Source organism: Bufo gargarizans, chromosome 7 (assembly GCF_014858855.1).
Source record: "Bufo gargarizans isolate SCDJY-AF-19 chromosome 7, ASM1485885v1, whole genome shotgun sequence".
In the NCBI taxonomy this organism is placed as follows: domain Eukaryota; kingdom Metazoa; phylum Chordata; class Amphibia; order Anura; family Bufonidae; genus Bufo; species Bufo gargarizans.
The window spans coordinates 90,421,130-90,447,883 of NC_058086.1; the positions used below are offsets into that span (position 1 = coordinate 90,421,130).

At 40.9% G+C, this 26,754-nt stretch overlaps 1 protein-coding gene across 1 annotated transcript in view; it reads left to right on the plus strand.

Moving 5' to 3' along the window:
- The window catches only part of GRIN2B (glutamate ionotropic receptor NMDA type subunit 2B), a 551,074-nt gene that overhangs the window by 190,830 nt on the left and 333,490 nt on the right, over positions 1-26,754 (plus strand). The window contains exon 2 of the mRNA XM_044301863.1: positions 9,584-10,182. Coding sequence (XP_044157798.1) covers positions 9,584-10,182 — 599 coding nt within the window. The remainder of the gene's footprint in view (positions 1-9,583; positions 10,183-26,754) is intronic.

Here is a 26,754-nt window from a genome sequence, read left to right on the forward strand (position 1 = left end):
ATTGCCTGTGGCAACTTGTTGCTGTTTCTGCATGCAGGGGCAGTGTCACAGACTTTGTGGTGTGTGCCGTGACAAGGTTGACTTGCATGTTGTTGACTGTGGCAACATGTTGTTGTTATGGCATGTCGTGGCAGTGTCACGGCTTTTGCTGTATGCGTCATGACATGGTTGTCACGCATGCTGTTGCCTATGGCTACATGTTGCGTGTTGGCTGGTGTGTGCCTCCCTCTGTCTGGTGCTGTAAGGGTTAACTCCCTGACTGGGTGTGGTCACTTGCCTTTTATCTCCTGTAGCTTCCTGGCTGGAGTCATGTGTACTTCAGCTGTCATTGGTGCTGGAGCTCTGCTCCAGTCCAGGGTATTCTATCTGCCCAGTCCTTGAGGGCCACCTTGTAAGACATTAATGACATCTGTGATGTCATTCCTTTGTCTCCCTTGTATCCTCTATGTACCCAACCTCCTTTGTTGTATGTTTGGTGTGGGTTTATGTTCAAGGTTTGTTGTACATCTTGTTTGTTGTTACAAGTCTGGGATGTTGTTGGTGTTTGTCCCTACATGTGTGCAAGACATTTCTCTGTGTGTGTTGTCCCTCCAGAAGGGGGTTGGTTTCCCGGAGGGGTGAACCATAAGTCTGTATGCAGTGCTGCCTGGGGCTGCCTTGCACCATGCTGTATGGGGCCCAGACAGTATCAGGAGTGCTGGATACCTGTGTGTGGTGTTGTTTGTACGGTGTCCTATTTGGTGTGTGGGCACCTGTACTTATGCACGGGTTCCAGTCACCATGGCTGCGGCAGGTAAGTTTGTTTCGGGTGTTCTTACCTGCCAACTCTGTTGCTGCATATGGTATTTTCCTTTCCCTGCTGCTAGGCCATGTGAGACTCCTGTTCATCTGTATCTGGGAGGAACAGGTCGTCTCTCCCCTGCTCCTATATGAGGGATTATCAGGGCAACTCAGGGCCAAAGGTATCCTGGTATGAGCCGTCCTACCATCAAGGTCCGCTCATACGGTGAGGAGTTAAGGTGAGGATTAGGGATGCTTTAGGAGGTGACCTGCTCCCTGATTCCGGCATCCTGGCCTAGCTGCTTCCTCTTTATACTTGACATTGTACGGTGGGGTGTTTTCACCTCTCCCCACCAAGTTTTATCTCATGATCTCATATCCTGAGCCAATACATTAACCCTGGTAATGTATCCTTTTTCCCCCCTTTATGCCCCAATGCTCCACTATTATCTCTTTTGAATTCTGATTCTGTCAGGAAAGCACTTTGTTAGGCGGCTCCACTATATGAATTATTAAAAGTTGTAAGAAGTTTGCAACACAACTCATTCAATTTTATCTAAATGACTTTGTTCGATGGGTGACTCTGTTTGATCACAGGTTAATTATAGTCTTTTAAAATTAAATTTTTATCTTAAAAGTTGTAATGGGTCACAGTACAAAAGAATAATCCCCTATGGCTTCTATCTATTCTGCCTTTCATAGAGATGTAAAGGCCAACCATGACAGCAGTATACAACAAGCAGTCAGTGTAACGCCCCACTGTGAGCCTTTCAATAAACTTGAGGGAAGCTTCTCAACTGACAGAAGGCAAACTTTTGCATCCATTTATTCTTTTAGCCTGTTGACAGCTCTTCCCATGTTATACATCACAAGCGATAGATTTATTATTGTGCATTTAAATCCAGGTAACTGTCCTGGAAAGGCCTTTAGACAGCATGTAAGTTAGTTATCACATGGGAGAAGCAAGTGAAAGCAGTGGGGATGGGGTTAATATGACCGCTCTCCTTCATTTATAAGATACACTCTAACCACAAACATGAAAAGTTAATTTCACAGCCCAGTGCTGCTGACTCCAAAGGTTTCAACTACAGAGCCGAGTGTTTACTTGATGCATTGACAGTGCAGCGCAAGGTATTCTGTCATCCAACCTCATAGCATAGCACAACCCTTCTTGTCAAACCTTCCTGCATGGATGGAGGAATACTTGAAAGTTTAAGGAGACAAAATTATGTATTTTATAACATAACCAATTGGTTGTATTTGGCAACAAATCTGCCAAAAGCCTTCAAGAAAGCTAACAGTTGTAATGGATTACAAGTTCAGTGTTCTTACAGTACATAAACTTACCGGCTGAGCGGTGTCACACTAGGGTTCTTTGGGTCTACCAGAGGAACTGATTCTGAGGGCTACCCTCCATCTATACAAAACATTTGCATATCTCTGTTGCACCACCTTGTTTGTTATCATTGTATGCACAGGACATCAATAAGATAAAATAAATGATCTGTGAACTGGCCCATAAGAAATAGACCCTAGAGGTAAAGCCTGGGCTCCTCACAGGATCCTCTGGCACTCCGATGTGGCAGTCTAACCCTGACCCCAAGGCTCGTGGATAAACTACCCAATGTTTGTTCATGATTTCTTTTTATTTTCATTGTATATATTATTTAATGCTATTATAAATGTTAAATAAATCTACACTAAACTTATTAAAAATAAAATGCAAAGCTCACAGTCTAAAATCCTAATGTTAAAGAGGTTGTCCTAGGAAAAATATTCTACAGTTTTGAATACTATTGTAATTGCATGTAATTAAAAATTTAGTTTAGCCAGTGAGCTGTTCAATAAAATGTATCTGTATAGCACCACCTGCTGTTTTATTTTTCTTATTTCTTTGTCCGCTCACTCAGATGGCCGCACATGCTCAGTGTCATCCTTCAATTGCTTCCTGAGCTGTGATAGGGAGAGCTGAGACACGCCCCTTAGCTGCAGCATAAAAGATACTCCCCTTGAGCTGTCAGCTTGATATGCATTTAGCATATATAAATGTATGCAATGAATGGGGAGACCTCTGGATCCATGCCATGTACAGGGCTGGTTCTAGGTATGTTATAAAGAGATTGTCATGCACTATATGATGTCAGATTTTCATTTTTTACATTAGTCATGGGATAACCCCTTTATGTTTAGGTTATTTTAGGAAGTTCCTATCTTCTATTCCATGTCCTTCAACATATGGAGTGTATAAATATTCTGTGGTTCATTTTGTGACTGTAATATTCTATCAGTATTGTTGTAAAACCTCTAACCCTGATAATGTCCATTAGCCATTCTTTACGTACATTTGTGAGAATTGCACAATTGATAGCTGTTGACAACACTGTTGATACAGTATGTGCTCTGATTTGGCAATTTTTCAGAGAAATCACCAAGCAAATTGAGGGCAATTCAGTCCATCTGCAGCCGAGGAAATGAACTTAGAAATCTAGTGGCGACCCCCACATAGGCTGTCGGGCTAACCACTCATCTCATTACCCCTACTATTTGAAATGGTTTAGTTCCCTGATCTCATTGTGACAAGCTGGGACACAACACAAGCAGCAGCTGCTTCTCTGACCGCAGCCTGCAAACACATAACATATGTCAGCAGCTGGACCGTAATCACAAGGGACAATATTAGCAAGTGGGACTTTTCTCTTAAAGGCATAAACACACCTATAAAAATGAAAATGAATGTTGCTTTAGAAAATCACCAAGCCGTCAATGGAGACTTTGCACATCTGCAATATGTAATCTAATCAGTGTAGTCTTTTAGACATTTCTAATACTGTTGTGCTGTACACTGGTAAATATACTGCAATATATATATATATATATATATATATACAGTACAGACCAAAAGTTTGGACACACCATCTCATTCCAAGAGCTTTCTTTATTTTCATGACTATGAAAATTGTAGATTCACACTGAAGGCATCAAAACTATGAATTAACACATGTGGAATTATATACATAACAAAAAAGTGTCAAACAACTGAAAATGTGTCATATTCTAGGTTCTTCAAAGTAGCCACCTTTTGCTTTGATTACTGCTTTGCACACTTTTGGCATTCTTTTGATGAGCTTCAAGAGGTAGTCACCTGAAAAGGTCTTCCAACAGTCTTGAAGGAGTTCCCAGAGATGCTTAGCACTTGTTGGCCCTTTTGCCTTCACTTTGCGGTCCAGCTCACCCCAAACCATCTCGATTGGGTTCAGGTCCGGTGACTGTTGAGGCCAGGTCATCTGGCGCAGCACCCCATACCTCTCCTTCATGGTCAAATAGCCCTTACACAGCCTGGAGGTGTGTTTGGGGCCATTGTCCTGTTGAAAAATAAATAATGGCCCAACTAAACGCAAATCGGATGGAATATTATGCCGCTGCAAGATGCTGTGGTAGCCATTATGGTTCAGTATGCCTTCAATTTTGAATAAATCCCCAACAGTGTCACAAGCAAAGCACCCCCACACCATCAAACCTCCTCCTCTATGCTTCACGGTGGGAACCAGGCATGTAGAGTCCATCCGTTCACCTTTTCTGCGTCGCACAAAGACACTGTGGTTGGAACCAAAGATCTCAAATTTGGACTCATCAAACCAAAGCACAGATTTCCAGTGGTCTAATGTCCATTCCTTGTGTTCTTTAGCCCAAACAAGTCTCTTTTGCTTGTTGCCTGTACTTAGCAGTGGTTTCCTAGTAGATATTCTACCATGAAGGCCTGATTCACACAGTCTCCTCTTAAGAGTTGTTCTAGAGATGTGTCTGCTGCTAGAACTCTGTGTGGCATTGACCTGGTCTCTAATCTGAGCTGCTGTTAACCTGCGATTTCTGAGGCTGGTGACTCGGATGAACTTATCCTCCGCAGCAGAGGTGACTCTTGGTCTTCCTTTCCTGGAGCAGTCCGCATGTGAGCCAGTTTCTTTGTAGCGCTTGGGGACACTTTCAAAGTTTTCCCAATTTTTCGGACTGACTGACCTTCATTTGTTAAAGTAATGATGGCCACTCGTTTTTATTTACTTAGCTACTTTTTTCTTGCCATAATACAAATTCTAACAGTCTATTCAGTAGGACTATCAGCTGTGTATCCACCTGACTTCTCCACAACACAACTGATGGTCCCAAACCCATTTATAAGGCAAGAAATCCCACTTATTAAACCTGACAGGGCACACCTGTGAAGTGAAAACCATTTCAGGTGACTACCTCTTGAAGCTCATCAAGAGAATGCTAAGAGTGTGCAAAGCAGTAATCAAAGCAAAAGGTGGCTACTTTGAAGAACCTAGAATATGACATATTTTCAGTTGTTTCGCACTTTTTTGTTATGTATATAATTCCACGTGTGTTAATTCATAGTTTTGATGCCTTCAGTGTGAATCTACAATTTTCATAGTCATGAAAATAAAGAAAACTCTTTGAATGAGAAGGTGTGTCCAAACTTTTGGTCTGTACTGTATATATATCACTGCTTGAGAAAGGTTCCATTTACCAGACCGAAATGTTGCTGTCACTTGGTGGATAAACACACGTTGGATTTTGGAGGTGGCGTGAATTTCAGCATATATATATATATATTTATGTGCCTCTGGTGCCTTGCAGTGCTGGGGTCCTCGGTTTAAATCTGACAAAGGACAACATCTGCATGGAGTTAGTATGTTTTTCCTGTGTTGCAGGGACAGCTTGATACTAATGTCTGTAAAGAGCTGCAGAATGTAGCAGTGCTATTTAAATGTGTAAAAAAAAAAAACATACTCAACATAAATGAGTACACCAAAACCTTTAGTTTCCTTTCTTAATTAACATTTTCTGCAAACAACATTTAATTTGCACACACAAGAAAGTACTGTATTCTTCAGACTATAAGACTCACCTTTTCCCCCAAAAGCAAGGTAAAAGTAGCAGCGTGTCTTATAGTCCAAATACTAATGACCGCTTCAATTATGGAGGCATGGGGAGCAGTGAGGGAAGCACTACACAGCTGTACTCCTCCTCCCTGGTTGCATATAGCATCAGGATTTCGTAGGAGCGCACTATGACCTGACACTGTGTGAAAATGGCAGTGCGTCTTATAAAGTGAATACTAGTGAGTGTCTCCAACATGAAAGCACTCACTAGAATAAAGTAGGTGTGGGGAGTGAAGTGCTGCGACCACTGCCAGTACTCACTGCTCCTTGTTCTTCTTCCCTGGGACCGAGCTGAACTGCACTGTGTCATACAGTGTCAAGAGATGGTGTCATACAGTGTCAAGAGATGGTTCACACACTATGACCTGATGCCGTATGCAGTCAGGCAACAGTGCACTGTGGGCCGGATAAGACAGAGGAGGGTGGTTGGAGGGGAGACCACCAGTCCTGCAGAGGAGTGCCACAGCAGTACAGGTGTGTCTTTTAAAGCAGAAAATATCAAGGGGGTGTTATAAGGGTGCAGGATCCTGCAGCCATGATACAACGCTATAGCTTTTTCTTTTAATTGCAGCCTATGGCATACAGTTTTATGTCAGGTGTTATGTTTGGCAAGATGGTTGCAGGCAGTTCTGAACATGGTGTGAATTCAGCTGTAGTTATGAGAGAGCAGCTTTTGGTAGTTTAGCTATTTGGAAAGTGGTTGTAAAAAGTAAATTTATTGCAATTAGATCGTATCAACCATGGAATGAAATTGTCTACGAGCTTTAAAATGATTTATGTTGCTGATCAGATTTAGTCAATTAGAGTGAGGATAAATAAAGATGTTGAAAGTGAATGTGTGTGAAGAAAATGAACTTTGGTTGGACATATAAATTACCACTTGTCGTACTAATGAATTGCCAGCTTACAATTCTGTTGACAGACACAGCAGTATCAGGACTTCATGATAAGATTCTTCAATGCTTAATGTCCTCAAGTCATCAGATAGATCTCAATAAGAAGTAATTCCCACCTCCTGTCCTTAAAAATAACAGCTTTTCCCTGCACAGGTGATGCTTACTAAACATCTTGTAGACGGCAATGATCCATTCATCCTAGATTCTAAAATACATTGTGTAAACCCTTGTTGACAGCAGACTTGATTGGGTTGAGAATAACAGAAAATTTACATGCGACATGCTTTATACATTACACGCATGTACGCTCATACACACAGAGCGCGCACACAAGTAGGGTTTGTATTATAATTGTCAGGTGACTAAGGGAGCACACATTTTATCACAAGATATAAGCTGCAGGATAATTAGTGATGACGGCAAAGTCATTTTTGTCCATGATGTTTTTTCCATGTGTCTTAGAATTTATGATTGTGTGTAATTTTGTCTGAAATTTCCATTTTTAGAGTATGAATTCATTAGAGATTCTGGTGCAGTTATCAGTTGGGCTAGTAGATGTTTATCTTGGTAATTTATCATATAAATCAGCATTTTAGAAAAGCGTTCTCCTAGCTCAAGCAACATAGAATGAATAGAAGTCAGTGAATTGCTGCTAAATGATGGCTAAAGAAACAAGTATTATCTTAGCTCCCAAATAAAGTTCACCTCAAGTAATGCCCACAGAGAAATTGTTCTCACACAGCAGTGGCACATAGCAATTTCTGCCAGCATAACAACTTGTAACTACACTATTCTGCCAACACAGTAGTCCCCGCATAATGTAGTCATTCCACAGTAGAACAGACTGTTCCCATATTTTAAATATGCCAAGCAAGACATAGTTCTCAGACCATAATAGTAACACATGGCAATACCCCGAAAATAGAGAGAGGGGGAGCACATCATAGGAAGGACCAATAGATGAGGAGGTACTGGATTACGTGCTAAGCTTACTCTCCAAAGTCTCCAACGTGAATGTGTTTTCAATGGGGAGAGACTTAAAACCTAGGACCAGACACCTCTGTCAGTGGTTTATCTCCTACTTAGAAAAAAAGGACCGGCTTATGAAATTCAAGATGCCTAATCAAAATGAGACATCATGTAGTACATTATAATCTCTAGAAAGCTAGAACCAGCCCTGTGCCTCACATGTATCCAGAGATCTCCCCATTCATTGTTCTGTTAGATTTATACCAAGCTGACGGCTCAAGGGGAGGGTCTTTTCTGCTGCGGTTAAGGGGGTGTGTCCATTCTACTGCAACTCTCCCTATCACAATTCAGGAGGAAGTTTAAGGATGAAACTGAGCATGTGCGGCCTTCTCAGTTAGCAGGACAAAGAAATAAGAAAAAAATAAACAGCAGGTGGCGCTATACAGATACATTTTACTGAATAACTCAGTGGCTATGCAAAAATTTTAATTACACGCAATTACAAAAGTATTTAGATCCAGGTGCTGGTTTGAAAACTGTAGACTATTTTTCGAGGGACAACCCCTTTAAGGTAATACTGCACACTATAGGAAAGAGCGCCACCATATTTGGTGGCCCACACTGTGGGAGCGCACATAGGCTAGTGCTTTTTCCTATAGTGTGCAAGCTCGACCACCACTGATGGATTGCACGGTGGTCTGTAACCATGGAAATGCAAAGTGTATAATGTGATGAAAAAATGAATCCAGCCAGCAAAGGAAGCAATATGCATAATAACAATACATTAGTAAGTGGCTTGTATAAACTTCCTCTACATAATACATGCTATTTGCTGACGTGAGACAACCCTTTGATGTAACTTCATACAATGTAAGTGTATAATGCACAAGTAGGGGAGTTGGACTGAACGTTCTACCAATGATCGCCATGTAGGCGCAGCTTGTCTAGGCTGCCACAATAGAATAGAGCAGTCATTTTGTTAGTGTAAGCCCCCACCTATTTGTGGTAATGAAATGTCATGTTCAGTCATCACAACAGGCTGGAAAGTAACATGTCCTTAGTTCACCAGCCAGAACTACATCTGTTGTGCTGACATCTAGTGTCATATAAGAAAAAATAATCATGCAAAAACATAATAAGAAAACATAAACACGATAAAAACAAGTACCCAAAAAATAACAAGAATATTGGAGCAAACTGAAATCAGTTTAATGTAAAACATGCTTATTATATTATTCATATTATGCCTACATATTATTAACCAGCTTGATTGAATCACTGGTCTTCAATCATTGCAGGGGAATGATTATTACCAGTAATACCCTGTAGAAACATTGCTGACAATCTTGTTGACAATAGAGCTCCCTGTGTGTCTAAAGAAATGCATGCTCTCAACCGTTTAATTGCTGGGGTTCAGTGGCAGATGTTATGGCATCATATATTACATTTGTAATATCAAGTAATCCATTTCAGTGTTGCCAGTTTAATATATTTGGTGGTAAAACAGTTACGGGCAAAACTGATTATGAGAAAACAGAAAATATTATATTTTCATTTTTGAAAATTGTTTTCACCAACCATGTCACCATGTCACCAGGTTTTAAATGTTCATTTGCTGGGGGTCTTAGCACTTGGCACCACCATGATCCTTAGAATAGAAGTTTCAGATTCCGCGTTCCTCAACACCATAACAACCTTGGTGATGGTATTTCTTCTCTGAGAGATAACAAAAAATGATTTTATGCAAAAACAAAATTATAATAAAAAATGTAATGTATACACTATACATGGAAGTCAATTATGAATAGAAATGTCAGTGTGAGATTCAATGTATTCAATGTGTAAGAGTATGCAGATTTGGCGAGGTTGGCTTTCCTGGTTCCACAATTCCATTGCATTGCATAATAATGAATATTAACCCATTATGTATATATTATGTGATTTTGTATTTGAATTGTTAGTTATTCTTAATTCCATATGGTTTCTTTTTGATTACAGGAAGAATCATCAATGTTCTTCCAGTTTGGGCCATCCATTGAACAACAGGCCTCTGTTATGCTTAACATCATGGAGGAATATGACTGGTACATTTTCTCCATTGTCACAACCTACTTCCCTGGGTACCAAGACTTTGAGAACAAGGTGCGGAGCACCATCGAAAATAGCTTTGTGGGTTGGGAACTAGAAGAAGTTATACATCTGGATATGTCTTTAGATGACAATGACTCTAAGATCCAAAACCAACTTAAGAAGCTTCAGAGTCCTGTGATCCTGCTGTATTGCACAAAAGAAGAAGCCACCTATATATTTGAAGTGGCCAATTCAGTGGGATTAACAGGCTATGGTTACACATGGATTGTACCCAGTCTTGTGGCTGGAGACACTGACACTGTGCCTGCAGAGTTCCCTACAGGACTCATCTCAGTGTCCTATGATGAGTGGGACTATGACCTGCCTGCTAGAGTGAGAGACGGGATTGCTATAATTACCACCGCAGCTTCTACCATGTTGTCTGAGCACAAATCCATTCCACAGTCCAAGAGCAGCTGCTACAACATTCAAGAGAGTAGACATGATGATGCCCATATGTTAAACAGGTAAGACATGATGTTTTGTGTATAATTTGTACCACATATTGGCTGTAATACAGACGTAAACCAAAATATTGGGGAAAGGCTGAAGAACTCTGGAGTCTCTGGTGTGATATACCACACCCTCCCACATTACTTTACTTGCCGTTTACCCTTTCCTCCAATATTACACATGCTTCCTTCTGCAGACAATGTATGTACTTTGGACAATACAAAATCATCCATGGGGCCCTTGTCAGTGTCAAGTGCTTGTGACTGTACTTTGTAATCTCCCAAGGCATATGTATACATGTGTGTGCTAACTTGGCTACAAAGTCAGATTGGTTCATGGTCCCTAAGTAATGGCTAGAGCATATAATCCTATCATCAATGCACACCGATGCTTCAAATGAGACAGAGCTAGAAGGAAGATTCCTTTATCCACTAATGCCTGTGTATATATTCACTGGTAGATAATACTGTGTTGCATAGCGCTGTTATAAAATAATACAAGAATACTAGAAAGGTAGAAACAGTCCCAGGACCACCTATGGAATCAGCAAAGTTACACAGGCCTATCTTACTGAAAAATGCCAGTTGGAAGCCCTGCAATGAGAGGAACACATGTGGCCGCAGGATGTCCTGTACATTTTACTGAGCTGTTAGTGTCCCTTGTATCACCACTAGGGGCGACCAACTGTTGTATGCTCAACAGCAAAGACAGGATTGAAGCACTTACCATGAGGCCTCCACACTCCATTCCAACCTTAGGGGGATGCCAAGAAGAATCAGAATTTTTCGCTAAAGATGATATGGTTCCAGTCTGTAGCAGGCCAGGTTTCCTGTTCATAATTCCATTTAAAATTAAGATGATGGGGGCTGGCTGTCAATGGAAGGGCACATAATAGGACACCCCATTTATTTCTGATAAGCACCTGGAAATTGTCCGGCCAGAGACTTGGGTTTGTTTCGAAGGTGCCACCTGTTGACAACCAAACTGTGATAGCTTGTGTTCAACAGTGGATCAAATGATTCTCTCAACTAGTAGTCTGTCTGGGCTGTCTAGAGTCTGTTCACCATGTATGTGCTCCCTCACTTGACCACTAGTCCCAACACCTACTAATAACTAGGTCAGATTGGCCTAGTGTCACAACCTTTGGTCATGGTCGTGACTTCTTGTGGCCGCATGCAGTTGCCTGCGGTCTAGTTGTGGTTGCCGCTGGCAACATTGGATATGTGGCAGCAGTGCTGCCTGAGTGGTGTTAGGCAGCTTGCTGCGGTTGCACCTGGCAACCTCTCCTTTAGGTGTGCCTTTTATTGGTGGGCACAGTGTGTTTGTTGCGTGTGGACACTGTTCCTTTAAGTTGCTGTCTTCCCTTCCCTTCTGTGGTATTGGAAGGGTTAATTCCCTTCCCAGTGTGTCTGTGAGTCACTGGGTGTGTCTGACCGTTGGGTGTGGCCACTTGGCCTATAAAGCCTCAGTCCCAGGCTGGGTTCAGTAGGTTGCTCTCAGCCATGCTGGCTGGAGCAGCCTCCTGTCTCCTCCATCTGCCTGGTGGGGACCATCCTTCTGGTCATAAAACCTATGTCGGGAATTTCTATGTTTCACGGTGTTATTTAGGTGTGTGTGGAGTTTTATGTTAGTGCAGCTTGTGGTCCTGGGTTCCTGTGGGATGTCTGGTGTGTGCTGTGTTCGTTGGTGTCTGAACCGCAGCACCTGCACATGGGATCCAGGGTTTGTTGTCTGTGGCAGGTGAGTGATGTGTTGGTCCCATTTGCCTGTCACTGCCATAAGTCTGTTATTGTATTCCCCTGTGTTGCTTGGCCGTTGAGACTCCTGCTCCCCCGTTCTTAGGAGGAGCAGGTCGTCTCACTCTGTCCCCTAGTACAGGGCCGACTTGAGGGCTCGTAGGGACTTTAAGGTTCCGGCGTATGAGTCCTCCTACCACCAAGGTCGGCTCATACAGATAGGAGACAGGGTCAGCGTTAGGGACGCAATAGGAGGTGACCTGCTCCCTAACTCTGTGGTCCCGGCCAAGGGGTAACCCTATCATCTCCTGGCACCGCACGGCTGGGGGTTTCCCCCTCCGCCAGCCGTGACAGTATGACCAGAAGGATGGTCCCCACCAGGCAGATGGAGGAGACAGGAGGCTGCTCCAGCCAGCATGGCTGAGAGCAACCTACTGAACCCAGCCTGGGACTGAGGCTTTATAGGCCAAGTGGCCACACCCAACGGTCAGACACACCCAGTGACTCACAGACACACTGGGAAGGGAATTAACCCTTCCAACATCACAGAAGGGAAGGGAAGACAGCAACTTAAAGGAACAGTGTCCACACGCAACAAACACACTGTGCCCACCAATAAAAGGCACACCTAAAGGAGAGGTTGCCAGGTGCAACCGCATGCCTACCGCAGCAAGCTGCCTAACACCACTCAGGCAGCACTGCTGCCACATATCCAATGTTGCCAGCGGCAACCACAACTAGACCGCAGGCAACTGCATGCGGCCACAAGAAGTCACGACCATGACCAAAGGTCGTGACACCTAGATGGTGGGCAGTTTCTTGAAATTACCAATGATGCACCCCTTATGAGAGTCTGTCAAATGGGCAAAAATGTCTTTGAGTGCATCATAGAGGCATGTCTAGCAGTCAATGATCTTTCAGTAAGAGGTAAAATACCCAAAAGTAGCATCTGAGAGCCTTTTCATAGGGCAGCGGTGGAAACGCTTTTACTGCTGTGGCAAGACCCAGTGACTAATCAGACCACACCTGTAATCATTTACATATCTGTGGTGGAGTGTTCAGATTGTTGCGCTTAACGTGGCGTCCCACGTGTTATCAGCGCAGATAATCGTACCTCCGGTCAGCTTTATCGTGAGTAATAAACTTGCACGGAATAAACTTGCAAAAAGAGAAACAGTCCGCAAAGCATGGCTGAAGAACCCCAGAACCCATGCTTTGCTGGAGACATCCTCCTGGAGATATTTAATCTACAACAGACGAGGCTTGACCACTGAGGAAGGAGTCGTGTTAACTCCGAAACGCGTATGGTGCAGACAAGTCTCTTCAGAAAGAAGGAAACCGCAATATCATTTGCGCATCTTAACTGAATCTGCAATTAATCCGTAAAGAAACAAAAGTCCCGCCTTGTAAAAGAGACAGCAAGAAATGGCAAATCTCAAGTAGGGCCGGATCCCTTACTGACCCTGGCATCTAAACGGACTGTTTCTCTTTTTGCAAGTTCATTCCGTGCAAGTTTATTACTCACGATAAAGCTGACCAGAGGTACGATCATCTGCGCTGATAACACGTGGGACGCCACGTTAAGCGCAACAATCTGAACACTCCACCGCTTCTATAACAGTGAGTAACTTGCTATATTGTATCACAGTGCACTAGCGAAGCTACAACTGTGAAATAAAGCCATAACTGTGAAAAGGAATATATGCAATTAAACGCAAAGATTAACGCATCTATTTTTCCTATACTGAAAGAATCGCATATAAATTGCAGACTAATATAGTGACTGTATCGATCATCCTATATGCCGAGTCTCAGCGCTTCTATTAGAGACATCTACTACTGAGACTTTAGTTCATGATGATATTAACCCTTAGCACGGCTGTATTTTATCTGTATCGATATTAACCCTTAGCACGGCTGTATTTTATCTGTATTTTATGCATTTTAGATTTATCAGGTACCGTATGTATATTTAATAAATTTTATTTATCACTGGTCAGTGGTCGATGTGAATTAGATGTAGGTGTGCCCCTCATATCCAATTGTACTTTTTGATTCCTCTTAAAGGTTTGGGGTAACCTTTTTAGGGGGAGCACCCTTTTTCATTGCAACTTGGAGGGTGAGCCATCCTGATATATTTCACGCTATACTGTATAATGTATGTATATATTGTTTTTTTTTCTATGGGGTCAAGTATTAGTTTTTTTTTATTTGCATTGCAATACTTTCCTTTAGATCACTGGTACACATCCCTAGAGCCGGTGGGCACATGTGGCCCTTGATACAATTCTGTGGAGCCCCTAACTATCTGGTGACAGACAAGTCTTTCTGTATCTAGTGGTTGTTCACATGTACTTTTCAGATGGGAGTCCTGGAAATGTAACCAGACGTTTATGGTATACATTAATGATAAGTGGAGTTTTTGATTTGGCTGCTTTGCCGAACTTCGACAAGAAATTTGCTTTGTTACGAATCACATTCCATTGTATAGAGTGGGCGCAATGACGGGGAACAGCAATCGTGTGCCCCTTATCATTTAAACCCTGAAATGTTGCGTTCAACGATGATTACGCCATCTGAGAGTCACATTCAGCCTACCAAGGGGTTAAACAGAGGTTAAAACAAAAAGTACACACTCGTCTCATCCATTTAATTGTGGAGAGGCCGTGGTGATTGAAGAAAATGTGCCAATTCTCATGCGTGCTGATGTGATCAAGGTGGCCACAACAGCCTCTCCACGGTCAAATGGATGAGATGTTTATATATATATACTTTTTTAACGCCATTTCAAGAAAAATTTATTCATTACCGCGGAACGCCTAGAAATTTTTCCCAAAATTCGGATTGGATTCCATTTGATTAACTTCTATTCGTGCAACACTAGTATACATGTTCAATATGCCATACATTTTCAGTTGGTAATACCCCTTTAAGCTTTATTTTTGGCCCTTGAGATTGGTGCAGTCTGAAGATGTGGCCCCCAACCAGGTAGACATATTATCTTTTGTTAAATCCAGTTATGCTGTAGTTTAGAAAATATCTAATCAGATACACAAGCCAGTTGTGCAGTTTGATTTCTGAGTTTCTGCAGACAATTGATGGCCATACATCCAGGCAGTGTCTCCAGTGGAGCTGATGTAATGAAATGCTTTTCCTGCGATTGTGGGTGGTGTGAGAAGTCTGTGCATACAGCTGAGCCGCCCTGGCCCCAAATCTTGTGATTCAGCCCTATTTAGTGACATCTCAATGATGCTTCCCAGGGGAAACCCTCTTGTCTTTTTTGCTGTTTGTTTTCACAGCGTATTTCTCACCGGGGACTTCTCTTCCCATTGGTCTGATTGTTCACACTTTTGCAGTAATTCCTCTTGTCCAGCTACGGAAAAGAGAAATCTACATTGTTGATGGATGAAACTTGCGTGGATGGGCAAATTCTGTATCAAAGTGTATGTAGAAAATGTTTTAGATTATCACAAAATCTTAACATGGTGTAAAGTGGATGAGAATAACACTCACATGTACAGCATCATATGAAAGAATTGCTCTTCTGTCTAATGGACCATTCTTGCAATATGAAGAATGAATGAATATTAATAAATGTATAGGTTTCCAGTTACACATGACAATTAGGTTGGATATAAATGTCATTTCTGATGGGTGTTTTTGTAGCTTTTATAATCACATAGAAAATATTTTCATGTGATTTACTTTAAAATCACATTTTTCAGAAATGTCAGTAAAACATTTGACCAACACATAATTCTGAAAGAAATCATCATTTAAAAGCAATTTGCTACAGATGAGTAGAAATCCGATATGCAGCAAAGTTACACACGTGGCCGTCTTTGAGTGCTTGCTTCTTTTGATCTAGATAGCATAGTAAGGCTCATTTATCCAAAGTGACCTGTTGCCTATAGGAACTAATCAGAAGTCAACTGACAAGTGGTACTGTGGTTGCTGTGGGCAGCAGGGCAGTATGTGCTATTAGACAGCTTTGATAAATGCAGCCCACAAGGCTTTTTCTGTAGCCATTTATTCTGGGGGGTTTCAGTAACAACATGGCTGCCAGATACTGAATGGTAGTCAATAGGAAGATATGAGAGATATACATTGGGACAGATTTATATAGGCCAGTCTTATATTTTTCAAGGAGAATTAATAAAAACTGGCCAGAAACTTTGCTAAAACCCTGAACCTCCACCGCTGTTGTTGCAATGCTGCTCCGATCCCTACTGATCTCCACTTTTAGTCTTGGCTTGACACTCTGAAAATTGTCCCACTAAATAAGCCCTGGCTGAGGTGGGTGTCTGCTAAGGCCAGTGATGGCTGTGTGGGTCTTTCCTAGTGTTTAGCTTCATTAGAAAGTGCATACAGCGGGGACCAGGGCAGTCAGAGCGCTAATGGCGGGGGGGTCAGTATACAACCGCATGTCTGCATACAAGACTGCAGCTCCATTCAAAAGTAGAGCCACCCCTAACAATCAGATGCTTATCCCTATCTCCTGGACCTGGAATAAATGTTCGTGGTCTGAGGACCTCTTTAAAGCCACATAATGAAATCTATCCTTGTGGTTTTATGTGCCATTTTCTAGTTTGTAAGCTTTAAAACTGTTTTTGTCCAAACTCTTTCTGACTGAACTCTACACATTTTGTAGTCACTTTTTATACTTACTTAGAGAGAAGAACGGAAAGTTGCAAATATAGGGGTATATCAAGACCAGCATTTTAGATGCCGGTCTAAATAACCCCTATAACTGGCGGTGGATCGCCGAAGTTATGAGGAGGCGCTTGCCTCTAAATAACTTCGGCAGATCCACCGCTGCTTCTAAATGTAAGACGGTTTCCGAGCTGTCCTACATTTAGACCATTTTCTACGCCTAAAACAAGCACAGAAAATGGTAAATGAGACTGCCATATTGGGCCGTCCCTGCCCACACCATACCCCCTTTGTTTTAGCTCTGGTGTGAGTATGGAAAAGTAGCAGGACCTTTGCGCCACAATGTGCGCCAGAAGTACGCCTAAGTGTATTTCTGTTTAATAAATGAATCCCATAGTCTGTGCCATATTGTGTGACTTTTTTAACACCACAAAACTAGTCCAAATAGGATAATACATTTTCCATATGTGTTTTGGTGTTTACCATTTCGTTGCCATTTTTATTCCTGGTGGCATTTGTTTATTATTATTATTTTTATGCCTTATGTCCCATTTTATGGAGCCTTTTGAAAAGAAAAAATGAAAAATGCCACATGAGAATGGAGCCTTCACACACAGCAGATTGTCTGCAAATGAAAATCAGATGAATGGACCTGATTTTCAGTGGCAGAATATTTTTTGCTATAAAATCTGTTGCATGTGAAGGGATCCTTGGAACACTGAAGTTTCATGCCTTGTGATGAAATTACCAGGCTCTTTAAAATAAATCTGATTTGTGTTACTTGGAGGGAACCAAGATCAAGTCTTCCAGCCTCAGCAAGTCGCATGTGAAGGTGGCAGGCTTGGGATGCTTTTCTAAAACCTTGCATATGCACTAGAGGTGGAAACTGTATACACTTCAGGGCAATACTTGTATCTTTGCTATGCCTGAGTTATTAATATTTTGGACATAGAATCACTTTGTTCTGATGATTCCAGGTCTACTGAGCATACAACGGGTGCTCTATGGCAGAATGATATGCAGCATATCTTCAGTTTATTTCTCTATAGTAAGCTTCCATGACTCTACCAGGGGTTATATTTCAGGTGTACTGGTTTATATAAAATAAATATTTAAACATTTTCTATTTTACATTAAATAACATAATCATTCATCCACATGTTCAGCTTTTAAAAAATAAGTAAATGGTTAAATTATTTAAATCTGCATGTACTTGTCCCTATCATTGTTTAAATAGATGCCACCATGTGGGCTTCTCTTGTACTGCACCCTGCCCCGCAATATATGTTAGCAATTACACACAGTGCAGAGAACAGGGTGAACCCACTCATCTATGTTCCTCAGGATATATTTAGGTAATGTAACTTTTTGTGCATGTACATACAATATCTATGCAAATCAACATTTACACTTGTCCTATGCAGAAACATATAGTTGCAGTACAATTGAGCAAAGCATTGTATGAAACAATCAATTAGCCATTTCGAGACTGATCTTGGTGGGACAGGATTAGCTGGCTGAAGAAGTCTCACTATGGAAACTGGTCTCCATAGGAATGAATAATTCCTGGAAATATCTATAAACTGGTTCAAGGCCGTCCCACTAAATAGGAACTTAAAGATGTCTATCATTTTGATTGGTTAAATGATCTGTTTCCATGGTGATGTTACTTAGTCTGTGCTTTTATTTAATGTTGCTAAAACATCCATTATGTGCATTTATCTATTGCTGCAATTCACTCAGCACGGCTGTACATTATAGCTTGTTTCCATTCTCTATGGGTTAGTGAATGATAACTGCAGGGTTTACAGTATGTCCTAATGAAATGCTTTTGTGCTGTCTATGGGATTGTGCCATGTTCTATCTACCATATTGTTCTCTGATGTGGGATTCAGATTTTTGACTACAGATTCCTTACACATCTTGAAAGGATATTTTTAGACTACTTAAAGAGTGCCGCAGTAGATTATCCCTTGACTATTCCTACTCCGAAAATGATAAATGGTTTATGAGTAAAACATCATACCACAATGTGTCCATTACATCCAACAATATTATTAGTCATATTATTATTATTATTTATTATTAAAGCACCATTCATTCCATAGAGCTGTACATATGAGAAGAGTTATACATACATAATACAGACAATTGCACTAATCATAAACAAGACGAGTTACAAACTGGTACAGAAGGAGAGAGGGCGCTGCCTGTGAGGGCTTACAATGTACATGGCATGGGAGAAGGACACAGTAGGTGAGGGTGAAGCTGGTCATGGCGGTATAGAGGCAGCATGGTCACTGGTTGTAGGCTTGTCTGAAGAGGTGGGTTTTTAGGTTTCTTTTGAAGGATTCCACTGTAGGTGGGAGTCTGATATGTTGGGGTAGTGAGGTCCAGAGTGTGGGGGATGCACGGGAGAAATCTTGGAGGCAATTGTGGGAAGAGGTGATAAGATGTGAGGAGAAAAGGAGGTCTTCTGAGGATCGGAGATTGTGTGTAGGGATGTATCGGGAAAGTAGCTCAGAGATGTAGGGAGAGGAAAGGTTGTGGACGGCCTTGTATATATTTGTTAGTATTTTGAATTGAATTCGCTGGGCAATGTGGAGCCAGTGAAGGCATTGGCAGAGGGGAGAGGCAGAGGAGTAACAGGGTGAGAGGTGTATTAGTCGGGCAGCAGAGTTGAGGACAGATTAGAGGGGTGCGAGAGTGCTAAATGGAAGGCCACAGAGGAGAATGTTGCAGTAGTCTAGGCGGGAGATGCTGAGGGCATGTACAAGCACGCAGATGCGGGAGATGTTTTTGAGTTGGAGGCGGCAGGTGGTGGAAAGGGCTTGGATGTGCGGTCGGAAGGAGAGAGCAGAATCCAAGGTCACTCCAAGGCAGCGGACTTGGTTGAATGGGGAGAGTATGCAGCCTTTGATTGTGATTGATAGGTCTGTTGGGGGGGTTGAGCAAGATGGGGGAATGATGATGAATTCTGTTTTATCCATGTTAAGTTTTAGAAAGCGAGAAGAGAAGAAGGATGATATAGCAGATAGACATTGTGGGATTCTGGTTAATAAGGTGGTGATGTCTGGACCAGAGAGGTAGATTTGTGTGTCATCAGCATAAGAGTGATACTGAAAGCCATGGGACTCTATGAGATATCCCAGGCCAAAAGTGTAAGTCGAGAAGAGCAGGGGTCCTAGATGAGATGAGTGTTTGCAACAAAAAGGGAGTGGTTGACAGTGTCAAAGGCAGAAGACAGGTCAAGGAGAAGGAGGACAGAGTAATGTTTTTTGGTTTTGGCTGTTAGTAGGCCATTGGTGACTCTGGTAAGGGCAGTCTCAGTCGAGTGGTGGGGTCGGAAGCCAGATTGTAGCCAGTCAAAGAGGGAGCAGGAGGAGAGGTGACAGGACAGTTCCAAATGGACATGTTGTTCAAGTAGCTTTGAGGCATACAGAAGAAGTGATATGGGGTGATAACTGGACAAAGAAGATGGGTCAAGAGAAGGCTTTTTGAAGATGGGTGTAATGGTAGCATGTTTAAAAGCAGAGAGGAAGACACCAAAGGTTAGTGATATGTTGAAGAGATGAGTTAGGGCAGGGATCAACACTGTGGTGAGGTTAGGGATGAGATGGGATGGGATTGGGTCAAGTGCACAGGTGGTGATATTACATCCAACAATACGCAATGCCCAATACAGTACTCATTAGACATACCATCTAATACTCAGCTAATATCCTATACCTAAAAACTCCCATATAGTGCAAAATTAATACCATCATATGTCACATGAATGCAATATCCACGTAAACACCTAAACTAGACATAGACCCCACATGCAATATATGCTCACATACAAAGCACACATATGATACACAGACGTAGAACTACTTCTCTCTCTCATCTCTCTCTCTCTTTTTCTCTTCTCTCTCTCTCTCTCTCTCTCTCTCTCTCTCTATATATAATACATGTATTTTCAGAAACTTTGGATTTAATTTGAGGTAGTCAGATGAATCTTCCATGGAACTGGACAGAGTTTGGGGTGCGCTATCCAGCATCTAGATGCAGATGAGTCTCTGATTGGCCATATAGGTATCAGACATCTGATCCTGGAGACTGGGAACAAGCTGTAAGTAACACCCGCCTCCACTGCAGATGCTGGAGAGTGAAGGGATGAAGGATATCTCGAAGCAGGGAAGCATGCTGCAGGTGCCCTGTACCGCTGTCAGTTTACTGCATTAAAATGCTCTTTATGCATCAACATGTTGGAAATTCAGTGTACTGTAATTTTAAGCATGATAATAGTTGGGGATCTAAGCTGACTGCCGGAAAAGAGTTAACAATAATGTAAAAGAATAAATGCAGATATAATCAGGACATTTTATAGCTGGCTTCTTCTTCCTGATGCATACATATTCCCATTCAGCACCGGGGAGAGCTCCATGTGTGCTCAGTGCAGTGAGAGTGCCTGCTGGGCAGTCTGAAGCTCAGTGCTCCAGCACCATGGACAGCAGCTGCCTAAGCACCCCATGTGGTAGCTGCAAATGGCTATGATTAAACACTTCAATTTCTATCCAGATCATGTTCCCATAAAGGAGGATGTAACAGTGTATTCCATATCTGAAAGGAGCTTTAGTATCTACCACTAGATGGTTAAAGTGGTTAATAAAAGTATTACACATGTTGAAGTGATATCTAAGTATTATTGAAAATATATCATTCTTTGCACAGAAAATCCATGTTTATAATAATAAAATATATCATTATAATGGTGAAAATAATGGTAACAAAATGTACTGCTTCCATAAAATAGAGAAAATTACAATTCACCAAGGTAATGGAACCAAGACCTCATTTTTTTGTCTATCTATCTATCTATCTATCTATCTATCTATCTATCTCATGCAAAAAAAGAGGCAGCACTCCAAAAATATTAAAAAAATATAGATTATGTTATTCATTTTTCATATTTTTGGATTGCTACTTTTTTTTTTTGCTTTATTTTTTGGGCTTTGTGGAACTTGAATGTTTAACAGTATGTCTGGTAATTGGTACATCAGTGTATGGTTATCACTTCTATATACACTAAAGAGCAATATTTTGACTTTAAGGCTCCATATCTCACCACCAACTACAGCTTTGAACGTGAGACTACCATAATTTTATAGACAATCATCTTGGCTATCTCATATATAAATTGGACTTGCAACTAATTAGCATATTATTATCTATGCTGATTCTTGTCATGTAACTGTTTTGCTCCTAAAATTCAAAATTGTGATTTTTATTATTTTGTTAGTATTTTGTAAATCCACCTTTGGCTTTCAACACTTCCGGAATCCTTGTAGGCATGCTCTTGATCAGATTTAAGCATGATTTAACTGAAATCTGTTCACAGGTTTCTCCTACACATTCCCAATGTTGGTGCATACTGGTTGACTCACTTGGGTATGAATACAGCTTTTGCTTCAACTCTACCCACAAGTGTTTGATTGGGTTGAGGTCTGGGGTGGGTGGTGGGGGGCAATCCAGCACCTCTACTTCATTGTTATTGAACCATTTCTTCACCAATCTCAACGTATGCTTCTGGTAGTTGTCCTGCTGGAACACTATGTTGTCCTATTTATACCCATAGTACTCGAGTGTACAAAGTAACTAATCTTGAAGATGCCTTACATATAACTTAGCATTCAGACCACCATTGATCCTGGTCAAGTATTCAATGCCTTTGGCTTGGAAACAACCCCATGTCATCAGGCTTCCCACACCAAACTTGACAGTTCCTTTAATTTCTTGATCCGTTAGCTCCTTTTCCCTTGTTTTTTCTAGACCCATTTGCTCCCATCAGAGCCCAGTCTATTGACTTTTTCTCATTGCTCCATCACATCTATCTTCTACAGTCCATTGTTTGTACTTTTTTTGAAAACTTGAGCTGATGCTTCTTATGACGATATTTAGGCCGAGACTTCTTCACCTTTTTTCAGGCCACTATTCCAGACTCACAAGGTGTGTGCATGGACATCTGTGATCTCACTATTATGAAGCATACAAACCACCTCCACTGCTATGTTTGTCACACTAGAACTGATAGACCATGTAATGAGCTGACTTGCTGACTCTGATATTTTGTCTGGACGTCCACCTCTTGGCTTTGGAATGGATGGATGGACTTAATTTCGTATTCTTCCAACTGTCATGGCAAACACATAGTGCATTTTTGCAATTTTCTTGGTCAAGATACCGCTATTGCTGAGCTGGATGATGCTGTTTATTTTTTCTTGGGAAATCTTTATGATTGCTCCTGGATTCAAGCAAGTGACCTAATAACACACCGAGCTATTAGGGAATGTAAGAACAGGTTGTAATTTGCAGTATACAAGAAGAAAAAGATTGTTCCACCACCAAGAGAAAAACAGTAATAATGCAAATACTTGAGAAGAATCTGCATAACTAATCATATGCTAAATAGTTACAAGTCTAATTTATGTATGAGATAGCCAAGATGATTGTCTATAAAATGATGGTATTCTCACGTTCGAAGCTGTAGTGGATATTGAGATATGGAGCCTGAAAGTCAAAAGTTTAAAACATTGTTGCTCTTTTGCTTGGCACTAAATGTTGTTAAGGTCTTCCCAAGGTGGAATTTGACTTTAACCTTAAAGGCTATGTACACCTTCTGTGGAATGTTTTCTTTATTGAAAATACTCATTCTGTCACAAAGGGTTAACTGTTTGTCTAGCTGTGAGAATCGTACTTTGTCCCAGTCATCTAATAGACTTTATCTCTCTAAATTATTAAAATGTCATAAGCACTAATTTAAGCCACATTCTTATCAGTAAGCATTTAGGAGGTCATAGATCAGAGGCAAGGAGTCAGTTGAGCAGCCTGATGGGAAACAGTGAAAATACAAAGCATGCTCCTAGAGAATATCAAGTGCGCTACACAGAGACGTCAGCAGGAGCTTGCGGTGTCAAATGCATTGCTTAAGTCTTGGTGTAGAGCAGAAGGGTTTGGGTTCACTGGTGTACAAACTGTTTTCCGCAGATAATTTGCACCTCAATGGAAGGGGAGCTGCTGTGTTATGAAGGTAAACAAGTTAGAGAGGGGTTAAAATACATTGGTGGATGGAATAGATGGTAACGGGGGGGGGGGGGGGAATAGAAAAGTGGATAAGGAGAGCCATCAGTTACAAACCAACTCTGAAGGAGGAAAATAGGAGAGCTTGAGGCCTTGGATAAACATATCGATGTCATTGGTGTTGCTGAGACATGGCTGGAATTTTCCCATGATTGAGCTGTAAATCTTCAAGGTTTTACACTCTTTAGAAATGACAGGGCTAACTGCAAAGGTGGTGGTGTGTCTGTATGCTAGCAGTGATATAAATGTAAGTGTGAAAGAATGAATTGTGGATGATAGTTGTGAGGATGTTCAAACCTTGTGGGTGGAATTAAAGAGGGAAGAAAATAAAGAAAAATAATATCTATAGATCTATAGACCACCCCCAAGATGACTGAAGAGATAGAACAACAACTGTATGCGCAAATGGAAGATTGGGAACATGATTCTGAGAAAATTCCTCAGCTTTTTGCAGGATAATTTCATGGGCCAGTTTGTAGAAGATCACTGAAGGGTCTAGTAATTTCAAACAATGCAGAGCTTGTAGAAAATGTCACTATCTATGAAAACCTTGGTAAAAGTGACCACAACATATTTATATTCTAACTAAAGTATAAAAAACAAACTTGGGTCGGTAGGACAAAAACACTACATTTTAAAAGTAGAATTTCCCAGGGTTGAGTGCTGCACCTCAGGTCATAGATTGGGAGTAACTATTGTCACATAATGACACTAATGCCAAATGGGAGAGCTTTAAATCTACATGGTATAAGTATATTGTTGAATACATTCCTACAGGTAACAAGTACAAGTGATTCAAATTAAACACACATGGCTTGCAAATAGTGTAAAAAGGGCAATAAATGACAAAAAGAGAGCCTTTAAAAATAAAATTTTAAATAAAAATTAAAAATATAAAGAACTAAATAAATTATGTAAAGAGATAATAAAATCAGCTAAACTACACAATGAAATACAGGTGGTGAAAGAAAGTAAGACTAACCCAAAAATATTATTCAAATACATAGATGCAAAAAAACAAGATCAGAGCATATAGTGCCCCTAAATGATGGTAGAGGGGTGTTGGTCACTGGGGATCAAAGAAGGCAGAGCTCCTAAATGGGGATTTTAGCTCTGTATATACAAAAGAAGAGAGGCTACCTTATGAGGGTGGTAACACTGCTATATAAACTGCAGATATGTATCTTAATATTCTAAAAAAAAGTTAAAGTTAGCAAGGCTCCAGGTCCAGATGGATTACACTAGAGTTCTAAAGGAGCTCAGTTCAGTTATTGCTTTGCCTCTGTTCATAAGATTTACTGATTATTTAATGGCAGGTAGTTGGGAAGGAATTTTTTTCCCCTATGGTGAGGAAAATTGGCTTCTGCCTGATAGTGTTTTTTTTTGCCTTCCTCGGGATGAACTTGAGGGATAACAGGTTGAACTGGATGGACAGATGTCTTTTCTTCAGCCTTATAAATTATGTTACTATGTTCTACGGGACTACCTACGGGATTATGTAAATGTAAGTAATATAGCCAACATGGTATTACTACAGGCAGACGCTTTCAAACGGATCTGCTTAGTTTTTATGAGGAGGTGAATAGAAAACTGGACAAAGGGAAGGTTGCAAATATTGTGTTTTTGGACTTTGTAAAGGCGTTTGATTCTGTCCCTCATGGACACCTAATGGGTCTAATGGTTTAGAAAATATAACTACTTGTTATACGGTGCAGTCTATGGAAGATGTTAATAAGTTACAAGCTGACTTGGACAAACTCACTGTTTGGGCCTCCACTTGGCAAATGAGGTTCAATATAGATAAATATTAAGTGATGCTGGGAGAGTCACTGGTTGAGAAGGATCTGGGTGTATTAGTAGATCATAGACTAAATAATGCGTGCGATGCCAGTTGGCTGCCTTTAAGGCCAACAGAATTGTGTCTTGTATTATAGACATATGGACCTGTGGAACAGTGGTATTGCCACTATACAAAGCTTTGGTACAGCCTATTCTGTAGTATGCGGTTCAGTTTTGGGTACCAGGTCACAGAAAAGTTGCCCTGGAGTTAGGAAACATACAAAGGAGAGCAATTGAACTCATTAAGGACCTGGAAGATCATAGCTATGAGCAAAGATTTAAATAATTGAATTTGTTTAGTCTGGAAAAAAGACGTCTAAGGGAGGACATCATTAACCTGTACAAATATTTAAATGAATCCATAAAAAAATATTTAGATTAGCTATTCTGTGTTAAACCCCCTATAAAAACAAGGGGCCACTTCCTACACCTGGAGAAAAAAGATTTAGTCATAAGAGGCGACAATCATTCTTTACAGTAAGGGCTGTGAATCTCTGGAATAGTCTGCCGCAGGAGCTGCAAATACAGTAGATGGCTTCAAAAAAGGTTTAGATGACTTTTTATTTCAAAATAACATTGAGGTTTGTGAAAATGTATAGAAACCATGTTCTACACACCCTTTCCTTTTTACTTAACCACCCTAAAACGAAAACGGACATTGATCCAGGGATTTGTTCAGATTGCTACATTTGGAGTCGCAAATTTTTATATTTTTTTTTCCTGATAGGGTCTTTTTTTGTGTTCCCCTGGATCAACATAGCAGATTATAGGTTGGGCTTGATGGACTTTTGTCTTTTTCCAACCTTCACAACTATGTAACTATGTAAGGCTGTACAGAGAAAAGGGCTCACATTTTTTAAAGACCTATTGAAAAAAAATTTAGCTTAAAATGAGTACAATGCAATAATAAAACAAATTGCCCCCAAAGGTGTACATAGCCTTTACTATATTAATTTGTATACCTCACTGTTCCCAAGAGAGACAAAAGTGTTTTAGCAGTGATACCTTTATTGGCTAACCATAAATATTAGATTAGCAAGCACAGTGGCCCTTCATCAGGATGTTAAACCAATGAATGACTGAGAGAAGAGCACAACATCGAAAAGATGTTACACTGAGACAAACTGTTATATTCGCAATCATTCATTCTTAGCCAGAAAGGGTATTACTGTTGTATCAAATTTGTATTTTTTCACAAGAAAGGTACCACACAGTTTTTTGCTGTACATCACAGTT